General features: G+C 40.6%; 1 protein-coding gene across 10 annotated transcripts in view; it reads left to right on the top strand.

Moving 5' to 3' along the window:
• Nucleotides 1-476: 476 nt before the first annotated feature.
• Nucleotides 477-15,011, top strand: part of anks1aa (ankyrin repeat and sterile alpha motif domain containing 1Aa) — a 355,860-nt gene continuing 341,325 nt past the window's right edge. For 9 of the 10 annotated variants that reach the window (XM_043716918.2, XM_043716919.2, XM_087973655.1 and 6 more), the window contains exon 1: nucleotides 477-675. In XM_043716918.2, coding sequence (XP_043572853.2) covers nucleotides 536-675 — 140 coding nt within the window. In that variant the 5' untranslated portion in view covers nucleotides 477-535. The remainder of the gene's footprint in view (nucleotides 676-15,011) is intronic. The other variant, XM_043716916.2, reaches the window with a different exon arrangement.

Below are 15,011 nucleotides of genomic sequence, written 5' to 3'. Positions count from 1 at the left end.
TAATTCGTTAGTTGTTGACCACCAAAAGGGTCATGAGCCGCATTATATTAATTATATTCAAAAATATGTAATCTGTGACCTCAAACATTGTTTTCAATGTTGGTAGGCTTGGTAAGGATGAAGGAAGCTTTGCCAGTTTCTGTGATGAGTAAATAATGAGGTTGGGTACGGGAAGTCCTCGCTCTAGCGAACACCTCCCCAGCGCTCACCTTGGTACCTGGTGACTTCATGAGAACAGAATGCCCTCTCGCCGGAGGGAGGTTGCCTTTGGCTAGCGAGTGCGCATGTGCCCGACTCCGTCTACTGTAATCGACGAGGGTTCCGGACAGTGCGCCTGCGCTTTCATCTGGAGGGCGAGCCGGGGAAGGGCCGACCAGTGCGCATGCGCCTTACATTTTTCTGGGGTGGGAGTGGGCAGTAAAGGGGAGAGGCAAGTAGTGCGCCTGCGCTGCATGCTCGCGGCGGGGAGAGCGGACCGATTTGGTTCCTTTGGTGAATCTGAGGCGACCCCGCGGAGGGAGGGTGGCTACGAGCCATGGGTAAGGAGCAGGAGCTGCTCGAAGCGGCGAGGACTGGCAATGTGGCCGTGGTGGAGAAGCTGCTGAGCGGCAGGCATCGGCTGTCGGCAGGCAGCGGCGGAACGGTGTCTCTGCCCCAGCTTTCCAACCTTCTCAGGTGGGTCAGGCAGCAACTTGGGAATCGAGTAAGGATGAGGAGGGGGTACTTGGGCCCGGGGCTGGGATATCTGGGACAGGGTCGGCTGTGTGTTGGTGCTTCAGTGTCTTAGAGACACGTCCTATGTTTAGTGACTGTGCGGCCAGTGTTGTGGCTGTTAGCACTTTAATTTTAGACACTTCTCAGTGGACCCAACGGCAGAGGGGAAAGGCTTTCAGCTTAATTACCGAGCTGCTGTTGCAGAAGTGACTTATTTTTGAAGCCGTTTTATGTTTGAGGTTGATTCCTTGCGTTCTGAGTGTTGTGCAATCTACCGTGAGTAATAAATGTTGAAGGTCTTGTTAAGGGACTGAGGAAATGGTTTAAATCGTTGTGTTGCGTTTTGGTTGAAGAGTTTAACGTGCGTACATGTTATATATGTTACAGTGACCTAATAGGATGTTTACTTTTTAATGATATCAAGATGCTTTCTTTATAGAGAACACTAGCAAGAATCGTTGGTTTTTAATTATGTAGTTCGCGACTTTTTGTTTACAGTAGTTTTGTGTATAAACCAAAAACTGAGAACTGCGGGTGCTGTAAATCAGAAACAAAAAAAGGTTGCTGGAAAAACATCAGTGGGCCTGGCAGCATCTGTGAAGACAAATCAAATTTGACGTTTCGGGTCCGGTGACCCTTGCTCAGAACTGTTAGGAAAATTTCAGATAACCTGTATTTGCAAAAGATGGGGTGGATGAGGGGGTAAGGAGTAAACGATAAGTAAAGGTCGAGCCGATAGAGAGAGAAACAGTTAACTTTGATAGTTTGCACAAACTTGAGTGTGACGATTCAGATACATGAGACCATAAAGCATAAGAGCAAAAGTAGGCCATTAGGCCCATCTGCTGTGCAATTCATGACTGATTTGATAATCTTCAACTACTTTCCTGTTTTTTTCCCCCCAAATTCTTGATGGGGGGGAGAAAAGTTCTGTCTCACTCTTGGATGTTCTTAATGACCCAATGACTTGTGCTCTGAAGTAAAAGATTCTATGTTCTGAGAAGAAAGAATTCCTTTGCATCTGTTCTAACTGGGTGACCCTCAAACAACCCCTAATGTGAGTTACTGATTAATGTACAGTTCTGCACATTGCCAGTTTGGGTGATTCCTCTAAATCAGCTACCTTATGTCAACAGTAATTTTTGTTAGAACAGAAATATATTTGAATTAATAAATGTGGTTATTTTCATTCTTTTAAACTTGATGCTAAGCGTTCAAGCAAACATAAGAATCATATTAATTATTAGCATCTTAGAGTCATAGAGATGTACCATATGGAAACAGACCCTTTGATCCAGCTCATCCATGCTGACCAGATATCCTAACCTAATCTAGTCCCATTTGCTAACTCTTGGCCCATATCCCTCTTAACCCTTCCTATTCATATACCAATCCAGATGCTTTTTTAAAAGAAGTTGTAATTGTATCAGCTGCCTCCACTTCCTCTGGCAGCTCATTCTGTACACTCTCAACCTTCTGTGGAAAAAAGTTGCCCCTTAGATTCCTTTTAAATCTCTCTCTTTCTCCCCCCCCCCCCCCCCCCCCCTTATCCTAAACCTATGCCCTCTAAGGTCTGGACTCCCCACCCCAGGGGAAATACCTTGTCTATTTTTCCTGTATGTACCCCTCTCCGGAGAGAATAAAGTCTTTCAGGCTGATCCTTAATTCAGAACTTCTGAGAAAAGCCCAGTCTGAAATGCAGCTTTTTTCCATTTATGCTATGTTGCTCCCAATGATTTGACTTCATTATTAATGTTAAAGAGTTATAATGTGATTGTCAACTCGTGTTTGCCAAAAGATTTCTCATTTGACAGCATGTTGAGAGAGAGACTTCATTATTTCCTTGTCCTTGTCATCCTCGATCCTAGAGACCATTGTTGGTCCTATAACTCACTTTTCTGCCTCTTGTAATCTGCAATTTTACTTATGACTCATTTGAGCTCTCATCGTTGAAGTGAAAGGACAACATCATAATACCTATTGTTCATTGGTATCACTTATTCCTCTTTTTCTTGAGAAATCAGGCTGAATGGAGCCTAGAGCTTTGACAATGTGGATGCTAGGTTAATATAATAAGTAGTGTGTTTTGAGAAGATTTATAGCTCAGATTGAGGTTTTGGATATTCATAGAAAGCAGGAATTTTCAGCAGTACTTTACCTGAGGCCCACTGAAGATGTTACCTAGTATGGTAATGAAATGTCTGGAAATGAACCTTGCAGCTCAGTGAGCAAACCTGCATCCATAATAAGTAGTTATGATGGTTTGTTTGCTTCAATGGAAACTGTTCAGCAATTTGGTGTAAAGTTCTTGGCAAGAGGTGTGAAAAGATAGTTTGGTACCCCTCTAAGGTTACATCAAGTAAATCTTTTGAGTAATGTTGTTTGTTTTTGTGGCCTGATACTGTATTTGATTTGTCTAGATAGCTAATAGTACTGTTCATCAGTCTTTGTTTTCTATTTATGCAAAACACTCTCACTTAATTTAGGATAATGCAATTACAACATGAGTCTTACTTTGCATCAAAGTGTCAATGTTAAAACAATTCTGTATTCTCCAATTATGGGCATTTAACAACCATTTTTCGTTACCAGTCAGTGGATGTCTTGAGTTTGTTTTTCCTTGCACAGCAAATGATACAGGATCCAATGAATTAGACAGTATCTTGTATACCTTTATTTATTTTGCTGGCATCTGTATAATAATGACTTCCGAAAGGTATGTTGAGACTGCTTAAAGTGTGGCAATTGAACGTGCATCACTCTTAATTGGGGATGCTGGAGTCTAGAATTTAAGCCTGGATATCTTAGAAGGGTTATGTGATTGGAGATAGGATGTGAAGCTACAGAAGGATTTGGAAACATGATGAAAATTTCAAAATGAAGGTGTTGTTTTGCTGGGAGTCTTCGTAATTCAGCAAGCATGGAAGGTGATGTGAGCAGAATTAGTCAAAGTAATGGCAGTGGGGTTTTGGATGACCTCAAAATTTAGGAACAGCAGAATGTGGTAGACTATCCAGAGATATTTTGGAATAGTCAACTAGATTTAAGCAAGGAACATTGTGCCATTCTGGTCTCCCTCCTATCAGAAGGATGTTTTGAAACTTGAAAGGGTTCAGAAAAGATTTAAGGATGATGGAGGGTTTGAGCTATAGATAGAGGCTGAATAGGCTTTGGCTGTTTTCCATGCAGTGTCAGAGGCTGAGGAGTGACTATAGAGGTTTCTGAAGTCATGAGAGGCATGGATAGGAGAAGTAGACAGTCTTTTCCCTGGTTTGGGGGCTAGAGGGCATAGATTTAGGGTAAGAGGGGAAAGATATAAAAGGAACTGAGAGGCAACCTTTTCATGCAGAGGGTGGTGCATGTACAGAATGGTAAGGTCCTAGGGAGTGTTGTTGAACAAAGACCTTGGAGTGCAGGTTCATAGCTCCTTGAAAGTGGAGTCGCAGGTAGATAGGATAGTGAAGGAGGAGTTTGGTATGCTGTCCTTTATTGGTCAGAGTATTGAGTACAGGAGTTGGGAGGTCATGTTGCGGCTGTACAAGACATTGGTTAGACCACTGTTAGAATATTGCGTGCAATTCTGGTCTCCTTCCTATCGGAAAGATGTTGTGAAACTTGAAAGGGTTCAGAAAATATTTACAAGGATGTTGCCAGGGTTGGAGGATCTGAGCGACAGGGAGAGGCTGAACAGGCTGGGGCTGCTTTCCCTGGAGCGTCGGAGGCTGATGGGTGACTTTCGAGGTTTCTGAAATCATGAGGCTTAGGATAAGTAGACAAAGTCTTTTCCTTGGTTTGGGGGAGCCCACCTCGCATTTATCTGAATTAAACACCATCTGCCAATGGTCCATCTGGTCAAGATCCTGTTGTAATCGGAGGTAACCCTCTTCGCTTGCCACTACACCTCCAATTTTGGTGTCATCTGCAAACTTACTGACTGTACCTCTTATGCTTGCATCCAAATCGTTTATGTAAATGACAAAAACTAGAGGACTCGGCACCAATCCTTGTGGCACTCCACTGGTCACAGGCCTGCAGTCTGAAAAACAACTCTCCTCCACCACCGCCCTCTGTCTTCTACCTTTGGGCCAGTTCTGTATCCAAATGGCTGGTTCTCCCTGTATTCTGAGATCTAACCTGAAGACAGGAAGTTGCGATATTATCACAGTAGAAATGGACACGTTTTATTAATTCACAGGCTCTGCATATTGTAGGTTAGGCCAGCATTTGTTGCCCACTCCTAGTTAACTTTGGAAAATTAGTGAGCCGCTCTTTCTTCACTGTTATCCACTTTGTGTGTACACACCAATGCTATTACAAAAGGAATTGCAGGGTTTTGACCCAGCAACAATGAATGAATAACCACGTAGCTGAAGGTCATGATGCTCACGTAGGAAACCTTGCCATTTGGTGGTGCTGCCATGTTTCTACTGCCTTTGTGGTTCTCTATTATATATTGCAAGTTTGGAAGGTACTGTCGAGGAGCCTTGGGTGGTTGCAGTGCACGGAGTAGATGGTGCACACTGCCACTGTGTCATAGTGGAGCGAGTTTTGTCCTGGATGGTGTGCATGCAGTTACAGATTACTTGCCTATGTTTTGACTTAATGCTGAGAGATTTTATGGGCTCCAGAGTCAATGCTGACGCCTTGTAGGGCAGCTTTCTCTCCACTTTATGACTGTGCTATCACCTCTCGTGAGTTTGTCATGTAACTGTGATAGGAATAACCAGAGATGATGGTGCTTGGGATGTTGTTAGTAAAGTATAATTCCATGAGAAATACTGTCCATATTAGACTGTTAGTTGACTGACCTGTGGGCAAATCCACAAATCTAATAAGGACTTTGCAGGATCTCTAATAATTTCTGATGTCTTGATCACATTTCTGTTGTTCCATCTGATTTATATTCCTTTAATCGTGGTAATTAGCCAGAACCGAAGGGCTTGCAAAGTCATTTCAATAGGCATTTGTGAGATATCCACATTGCTGTGTATCTCAAGTTATGTGTAAGCCAGACCTGCTGAGGAAGACATATTTTTCTTTCCCTAAAGGATATTGTGAAACTTACAGGTACTAGCGAGTCAAGTGTTTACAGGCTCTGTTTAGCTTTTCCTGATTTTATTGGAGGAAGTCTTTGCTTATCCAGTACTCTATATGTTGTGCAAACAGTTAAAATAGCAAGGAAAAGTGGTACGGAGATAGACAAGGCTATCTAGTGTTAGCTTTTGAATGATTGGATATTTAAAAAAAAAAGGCAAGTGGAGAAACACTGACATGGTGGTTCGAGTACAGGAGAAGCAATTGTAATTGAGGACCTGGATATTAGATTCTGCAGATACTTGTGGAAGAGTCAATCTCGTAAAAATTCTTGATTTCTAGATTGAAACTCGATACAAAAAGAATCAACTGTCTGTGTTCAAAGCCTGAACATTCAGAACTCAAGTATTACCTTGGATATGTTTGTAATTTGATTGCATTGTTAATGTACAAAATTTTATTTTTTTTACCAGTAAACAAATACTTGTGTTTACTGTTTCTCTTATTCAAATTAATGATCTTTTTTTTGTGCTATTGGTCTCTGGTCTTTTTTTGAATTTCACTTTTCTCGAATCAAATTTGTGCTCACCCCTCAAACATTAACCATGTGAAAAAACAAAACATTGCAGATGCTGGAAATCAGAAGCAAAGACAAATGGGTAGAAAAACTCAGCAAGTCTGGCACCATCTGTGGAGAGAAAGCGGAGTTGATGTTTCGGATCCAGAAGATGATCACTGGACTCAAACATTACCTCTGCTTTCTTTCCACAGATGTTGCCAGACCTTCTGACTTTAACCATGGTAAAGTCAATCCTATGGCTTTTGCCATGAAAACCTAATTTTTTGACTTCTACATTCTTACACACAGTAAGAGTGAAACCAGGCAAGAGGAATCCACCACAGTTGAATGACAGCGGGAAAAAGACATGCTGTGTTCAACTGCCCTAAAGGCTACAGACCGATCAAGAGGATTTCCCTTTGTGACAATCAGAGGATGTCATTTGTGATTGTGATGAGCGCCATCTGGTACTATATCAAAAGTGAAAACTTGATTAGAATTATGTTTGAAAACCTACAGTGACGACGGGTACAAATTTTGTGAACACATTCAAGCACTTTGGAGTGGAAAGGGTGATGGGGAGATATTTGTTTTATTTATTGTCATTTGTATGAAAATACAGTGAAAAGCTTTGTTTATTAGCAGGAGAGTCAGATCATAGTAAGCAAGAATGTACAGAATAAAAGATTTAGACAGGCTTTCAGGTAACATTCCACAGTGTGCAAGAGAGAGATCAATGTTAGCAAGATCAGCATCATTTGAAGTTAGAGTCCATTCATCAGTCTCATGACAGCTGGAAAGAAGCTATCGCTGAACCTGCTGGTGCATGTGGTTCAGATTTCTGTATCTTCTACCTGATGGAAGTAGTTGTAGGAGTTCATGACTGGGATACCAAGGGTCTTTGGCAGCCTTTCTGCGGCAGTGGCCCATGTAAATGGAGCCCCTGGATGGAAGATTGGTTCCCATGATGGTCAGGGCTGGGAAAAGATGATTGAATACACAATTATTTTTTTAAGAGCTGGGTGATGGCACACTTAATGGAGAGAGGGACAACTTGAAGAGAGAAAACCATTAACAATGTTGATTATATGTAAAGATCACCAGATTGGTAATTAGCATACTTTTTTTGCTTTTGTGAAATAAACATTGAAGAAATGTTTGTTTCCTTAACAGAAGGAGTGCATCTAAAATTAGTCAGGCTATTGAGAAAACAAACAAAGAAGAGATGGCAAAATGGACAGCCTGTCAGAATTGTTGTGTCAGTTGGTGAACAGATTGCTGCTTTTTATGGGAAATATTGCTGCCTTCTGTCAGCATAGCTCTGTTATTGGGCTGGTGTTTGAAATAGGAAATAAAGATAAAGGAGTGTGAGGAATTTATAGCTTTATCTTGGAAACAGTTGCTTACCAGAGGAAGGGTTAGGTTCCAGAAGAGGTGTCAGGGACGTCTTTAATGTGTCAGAGGTTGAGAAGGCGATCTCATAGACAGTGATCTTGTCCAGTGTCAATATATTTCCTGTCTGTGATGACAAGGAGATGAATTGCAGGGACGACAGTCACCATGCAGCTCAAGATACTGTAGCTCAGAAGGCTGTCTGGAGTTACAGGTTTAAGAACTGAAGAGAAATGTTGTAGTCCTAAGGAGTCTTTAGTTAGTGTGTTGTCCGAATCAACAAACAGGAGTCCTAAATGATGTGCTGCTGATCTTGAGGCAGCTGAGGAAGAAATCTGGCTGTAGATGATGTCTGAATGCCCTAAGTAAGAATAGGGAAGAAATCATCTTGGGTGAGTTTCAGGAGTTAGGAATTAAATTAAAAGGCTGGAAGTACAGACTGATCCCTGGATTGTCATTCGAGTAATAAATAAGGGACGCAGATGAATTAACATGGTTAAAGACTCTTGTGGATAAGAGGACTTCCTTTTTGTAGGAAGGTGGCTGTACAACTGGGATAGGAATAAGTTTTGATATGATGGGCTTTGCTTCAACTAGATTGTCTTCAGTGTCCAAGTGAATAGGGGGAACAAGGCAGTGGTGAAGGTTTTAATTACCTTTTTTTTAACTGGTTAGGTGAAATAACAGCACTGGTGCATAATGTCCTTCGAAGACCAATAGCTGCCCTTGGCCTGGCTGACATGTGACTTTAGGCCCACGTAGTGTGGTTAACTCTCAACTACCCTCTTGAAATAGCTTAGCAAATCAAATAAAGTTAATTACAAAAGGAGTCAAACAAGATTGACCACATGACATGATGTTGACCTAGGCACCCTGCAGACCTTGCAAAATCTACTTGCTGACCTCTGGGAGCTAGTGCCAAATGTGGGAGTGCTGCCTCAAGTCAAACAGTCTAATGTAGACACATTTGCTGAATCATACCTTACACACTATGACCTAGATGACACCAACACCACACCGGAGTATTCCCTGTCTCACTGGCCGGGAACCCTTAGCAGAGATTGTGGCATAGTGGTATCTAGTTGGAAATAGCTCTGTGGGTCCTTGACATTGACTGTGGGCCCAAAGAAGTCTCGTGACATCAGGTTTAAAATAGCCAAGAAAACCTGATTTACTGCCTCCTGCCTGCCTTCAACTGGTACTTCAGTATCTTTTTTTTTATATACTGAAATAGCACGCTGAAAAAGCACTGACAAGGGCAAAAAAGCGACTGTAGGTAGGGATGTTTATGTCCATCACTAAGAGTAATAGTGAGCCAGCAGCACCATTAATGTCCAAGCCGATTTAAATCTGAAAGGACAGAGTTGCTAAACTAGGTCTGTGCCATATGGTGAGGGAACCAATGGGGTACAGGGAGAGTATACTTAACCTCATCCTCACCGATTCACTTGCTGCAGATGCGTTTCACCGTGATAGTACTGCTAAGAATGACCACGAAACAGTCTTTGAGAAATTCTTGTGAAATCCAACTTTCATGTTGAGGATATCATTGATAGTGTTGCGCAACACAAATCATTGTGCTAAATGGGATAGACTGAACAGTTCTAGCAACTAAAGACTGGGCATCCATGAGGTGCTGTGGGCCATCAATAGCAGAATGTTCTTGAACATAATTTGCAAGCTGCAGTATCTCCCACTGTCCCACTGCCACCAAGCTCTGGTCTCAACTCTGGTACAAATGAAGAGTGCAGCAGAATGTGCCAGGTGCAGCAGCACCACTAAAAGTGAAGTTTAAACCTGATCAAGCTACAGAGCAGGGCTACTTGTTGGTTATGCTATGTGATTTGTAAGTGATTATACAACCGGATTAAATCAAAGCTCTGCAGCCTTGCAGCAGCCTTGCAGCATCCAACTGTGAATAGTGGTGGGAAATAAGATACACTTGCTGGAGGAGCATACTCCACTTCCCAAGTGATGGGGAAACCTAGCTTATCAGTACAAAAGATAAGGCTGGAGCATTTGAAATGAACTTCATTCAGAAGTACCAAGTGGATTATCCATCTTGGCCTGTTCAAGAGTACCCAGCATCACAGATGTCAGTCGTCAGCCAATTTGATTCACTTCACACAATATCAAAAAATGGCTGGAGACATCAAATACTTCAAAGGGTCTGGGCACTGACAACATTCCAGCAACAATATCAAGATATATGTTACAGACCTTGCAGTGCTCCCAGTCTAGCTATTCTAATACAGGTACAACAGACACCTACCCAACAATGTAGAAATTTGCCCAGGTATGTTGTATATAGCAGGATAAACCCAATCTGGCTAATTATTGCATAAACAGTGTAAACTTGACCATAAGCAAAGTGGTGACCACCTTCACATGATGCACCATTATGATATTTTCCTAGTGGATCAATTGCAACTTAAGCCAAGCAGGCTGAGAAAATTGCCAATTTATGATTGGCCTCTGCCTAGTCAGGGAAAGTTTTGCCACAATTACTGCTCCTCTTGGCTTTCTTAGTGACCTCTATTTGAAACTGATTTTGAAAGCTGTCTTGCTTGAGTAATGATTCAAATTGCTTTGCTGTGGAATAAAAATCAGACAGTCTTTAAAAGCAATCATTTCTCAATGAGGATACATGATTAAAGTGGTGATAAAGAACAGTGATAATTTAGTAATGAATGTGAAAGCACCAAGGGTTGCACCAAGGGTTTCACCAAACTCTTTAGACAGCACCTTCCAGATCAAAAACCACAAACATCTAGAAAGATGAAGGCAGGTATACATGGAAACCCAACCTGAGGTTCCTTTCCTAACCAGTCACCATCTTGACTTGGTATTATTCTCACTGTTCTTTTCATTGCTGGGTAAACATCCTGTAACTCTCCTCTAACAGCATTGTAAGTATACCTAGAGCAAATGGACTGCAGCAATTCAAGAAAGCAGCTTGCCACTATGTTACCAAGGGCGATTAAGGATGGGTAATAAATTCTGGCCCAGCTAACAAAACTTCTACCCACAAATTTTAAAGAGATTACTTGCACTTTTTACCACTATATGTGGTAGTGTGTGGTAATACTCCCAGACACTATAATGTCCCAAGGTGTTTCACAAGAGCATTAGCTGACAAAAATGACACTTGTTGCGAAAGAGCATTTGAGGTGGTTGACCAAAAGCCTGGTGAAAGCTGATTTTGAACAGACATGAGAGGAAAGTGGAGAGGTTTTTGGGAAGAAATTCCAGCTGTTGAGTCCTAGGCACTGAAGACTTAAGCTGGAGAGGGTTCAGAAGAGGCTTTCCAGGATGTTGCTGGAACTGGAAGGTTTTGAGTTATTAGGAAAGGGTAGATAGTTGGGACTCTCTCACTGGAGTGTAGGAGGTTGTGACCTTAGAGGTTTAGTAAGTAATTAAGGTGAATGGCAGGTGTCTTTCCCCAGGGTAGGGGATTTTAAGACTAGTGGGCATATTTTAAAGATAAGAGAAGAAAGATTTTATGGAAAAATTTTAAGTGGTTCGTGTGTGAAATGAATTTCCAGAGGAAATGTTGGAAATGGGTATGGTTACAACATGTCAAAGACATTTGGATAAGTACATGAATAAGAAATGTTTGGAGGGATGTGGGCCACGTGCAGGTAGTGGGACTAAATTTGTTTGCGATTATGGTCAGCATGGACTGGTTGGACGAAGGATCTGTTTTTGTGCTGAGACTCCAAGAAGCCTTGTTGGCAAGTGTCATGAAAGGCAATTACAAATTTGGAGGTTGAATTAAAGAAACTTTTTGTCATTTTTATCAACTTAAAATCCTGAGATTTGGCAAAGAGACTACCAAGTTACTTTTGAAAAGAAGTATGCGAATTTTTAAATTTGACTTTGTTGGACTGGGAGTCCAAGTAGGTCAGAAGTAACAGATGATTTGGCATTTTGATGCAAGTTAGGGAATAGGCAGTCGTGTTTCAGCCATTAGTGTTCTTGTTCACCTGACTTTGTTGTTTTTAAATTCTCCCATTTGCCATTTTCGACTATCTTGATGGGCTGGTTTGGTAGAATTTGAGATCAACAAACTACCTGACAAACTGTCATGACCATTCAAATTATTCCAAATATTCGTGACCAGTGCAAAAATTTTCAAGGCAGACATGCTGTATGTCAACTGACAAATCAAATATGACTTCTGTGGAATTGTTTCATGTGACCACTACGTTCCTCAATGTAGAAGAAGTTTACTTAAATTGTGTAACTGCCCCAATTTTTGGCAGTTGGAAAAAAGGCAAGGGCTTTTATTTCCCTCATTATTATGAAATAATTGTAAATACTAATGTAGAAACATGCATTCTGGTATTTGTGGCCCTCCTGAGCATCCTCCAAATTTTCGTCTAACCTGACCAATCTATTCTTCTATCTCTTTCTCTCTCGTATTTATTTATCTTTCCTTTCAATGCATCTGTTGTTTGCCTTAACTACTCCAGTTGGTGCTGAGTTTCACATTCAAACTTCTCTCTGGGATGAGAAACTTCTTCTGAATTCTGTTTTTTTTTTCTTTTTTAATGATGCTAATAGCAAGTGCCTTTGGTGTCACCTGCAAGTGATTACATCTCTCAACCCTGTGAAACTCATTTCATAAAGACCGGGCCTTCCATCTCAAACTTTGTATTTTTTTCCAGAGAAAAGAGCAGTTTGATCTCTTCCAATCATATGTCCATTCTAAATTATGTGGGTATGTGGCAATTTAAGTTATCAAACAGTGCAATAAACTGTGCAGAACCAAAAAAGAAACTGGAGATTGTTGGTTATAACTTCTAAGTTCTGATATTTTACCAAATGTCCTTTTAACCTGCTCTAGTGCACCCCTTTTCCCACTTTATTATGGGAAGAAAATAATGCTTGTTGAACAGCTACACAAATGATGCATGGTACATAACTGCAATCCAACATACATTGTTTTGAGCTTCTTAGTTTAAGAAGGTGTTTAGCACACTACATTTATTGCTCAAACCCTTTAACATAGAGGTTGTTGGTGAGATCTCTTCTAGGAAACTGTGTTCAGTTCTGGCCTCCCTGTTAAAGGAAGGATATTATTAAGCTGAAGAGATTTCCCAGGATGTTGACAGAGTTACAGGGAGAGACTGGATAGACTTGGGATTTTTTACACTGGAATGTAGGAGGTTGAGGGGTGACCTTTTTAAATAGATTTGTAAATTTTGAGGGTTATAGATAGGGAAAAGACTTCTGCCATTCGCCTTCAGGTGGGATATTTCAAGACCGGGGGCATATTTTTAAAGTGAGATTTTTCAAAAAAGGGACCGTTTAACAAAAGTCAGTGGTTTGTGTGTGCAATGAATAATTACGTGAATAAGAAATGTTTGGAGGGATGTGGGCCAAGCACATGCAGGTGGGACAAGCTTGGGATTATGGTTCATATGGACTGATTGGACTGAAGGGTCTGTTTCTGTGTTGTATGACTCTGTGACACCCTCTGCAAAGCTCATGGAAACATGAGTTCCAGCTACTATCCTTATTAGAGCAACTTCGACAAATACATTGTTTTTGTGAATTGAGCAGTTGTCTCACTGAAAGGATTCTCTTATGCTAAAGATGAGTTTTGATTCAATACTAGCTTCTCAAACATCTACAGCCTAACCAGAGAATGGCCCAACTTTTTCAGTCTGTTGAAACCTGTTTTTGACTACCAGACAGAGAGCCATCTTGGGGGAGAGGGAACCACTGAACCACCATGCCACCTGACGATGTGTAAGTTAATGGCTGTGACAAGAGGGTAGAATAAGTGAATCAAGAGACTGGAGTAGTGATAGCTAGTAATTAGTTTGGGTGGAGAGTCATAAGTGATTGCTCACAAAAAAATTGTGAAGACTAGAGATTTTCATGTTCACAGTTCCAAATATGCAAATAATGTGTTATATTGTTGGTATAGTTATAAACACCAAAAGACAAGGTCATCATGGTTCCAGAGAACCATTGGGATGCTCTCAATTAGAAAGAAATGACTGGTGGTGGTTGTCACCTCAGCTCGGGCAAGGGACGAGATCAAGAAAGTGGGACCTTCATGGTGACCTCAACCATAATGGGAATTGAAGCTGCTCTGCTGAGGTCACTCAGTTACAAACTAGTTGAAAAGCCAGCTGAGCTAACCAACCCCAAAGACAGAATGCAGGCTTTGAAGTCAATGCTACATTATAGTATTGGTAAAGTATTTTAGAGTAAAAATTGCTTTAAGAAAGTAGCTTGTAAAAATTAATATAAATGCAATCCTTTTGCAACACAGGAAAAAACCCATTCAGCAAGTGACTGAGAAGCAACTTAAGTTTGCCAGTTTTTGCCGAACTGAAAATTTGAATGACAGATTGCAGTATTTAAATGATGAATCTTAGATAAGCTTGTGTCGGTGCATCTGATCAGATAATTCACATGCAGTCTGTCGGGGCCCTATGGACTCAGATTTGAAGCCATCACAGTTTTGAACTTATGTGCTCTGACATTTTAACTTCCAATTTTTATTTCTTTTACTATATTGTTTCTGTAGCGAAGTGGAGGCTCATTTTGAAAAATTGTTTCATTTACTCCGTGCTATTTTTGTAAACAGATTAAATATTCAAGCTCAAACTCACTTTCACTTCTGAAAAGAATAATAGATCTAACAGTTAACACAAATAATGAAGAAGTAATTTGTCTTGCAGAAAATATCAGCCATTTCACATTGCATGGCTTTTTTTTTTAAAAACTCTGTGGTTATGTTTCCTGTCCATCAGCACTGAGTAATATTTTGAGAAATAAAGAATTCCATGACTGTTTAACTACCTGACAATCCTGACCTAAGTTTTGTCTTATGGTATGTGGGAGAAATTAATATTTTAATCTTGGATTTCTTTGCGTAACAGAGTGCACTTTTTGGGGTGGTGAGTATAATGCCCTAGGATGATTTAATAAGGATTAAAAAAACTATACTTAAAATATCATCTATCTTCCTTGTAACCATTTACCTCAATTACTGACCTAAAGCAGGAGAAAGTGTTTGCAACAGGAAAGACTGCTAATGCTGTTTGAAGTCTGAAATTAATGCGTTCTGTTACTTTTAATAGGCAGTGAAAACATTACTCTGGATAAATATTGCGGTATCATAGTGGTGAAATAAACATTTAGTATCTTGTTGTAATTGCCTTTTCAGTGGTTGATTGGGGGGCTATTTTAAATGAAACATTAGTGTATCACTGTTCAACTGAAGGAATCAAACACTCCATTGGTTACTCAATGTTAAGTTTCTGAAAATTGGCTTTCTTTTGTCATTAAT

Source organism: Chiloscyllium plagiosum, unplaced genomic scaffold (genome assembly GCF_037043375.1).
Source record: "Chiloscyllium plagiosum isolate Xiang-an unplaced genomic scaffold, Cpla_swu_hap1 HiC_scaffold_26, whole genome shotgun sequence".
Classification (NCBI taxonomy): Eukaryota; Metazoa; Chordata; class Chondrichthyes; order Orectolobiformes; family Hemiscylliidae; genus Chiloscyllium; species Chiloscyllium plagiosum.
This window is presented reverse-complemented; position numbering and strand designations above follow the sequence as displayed.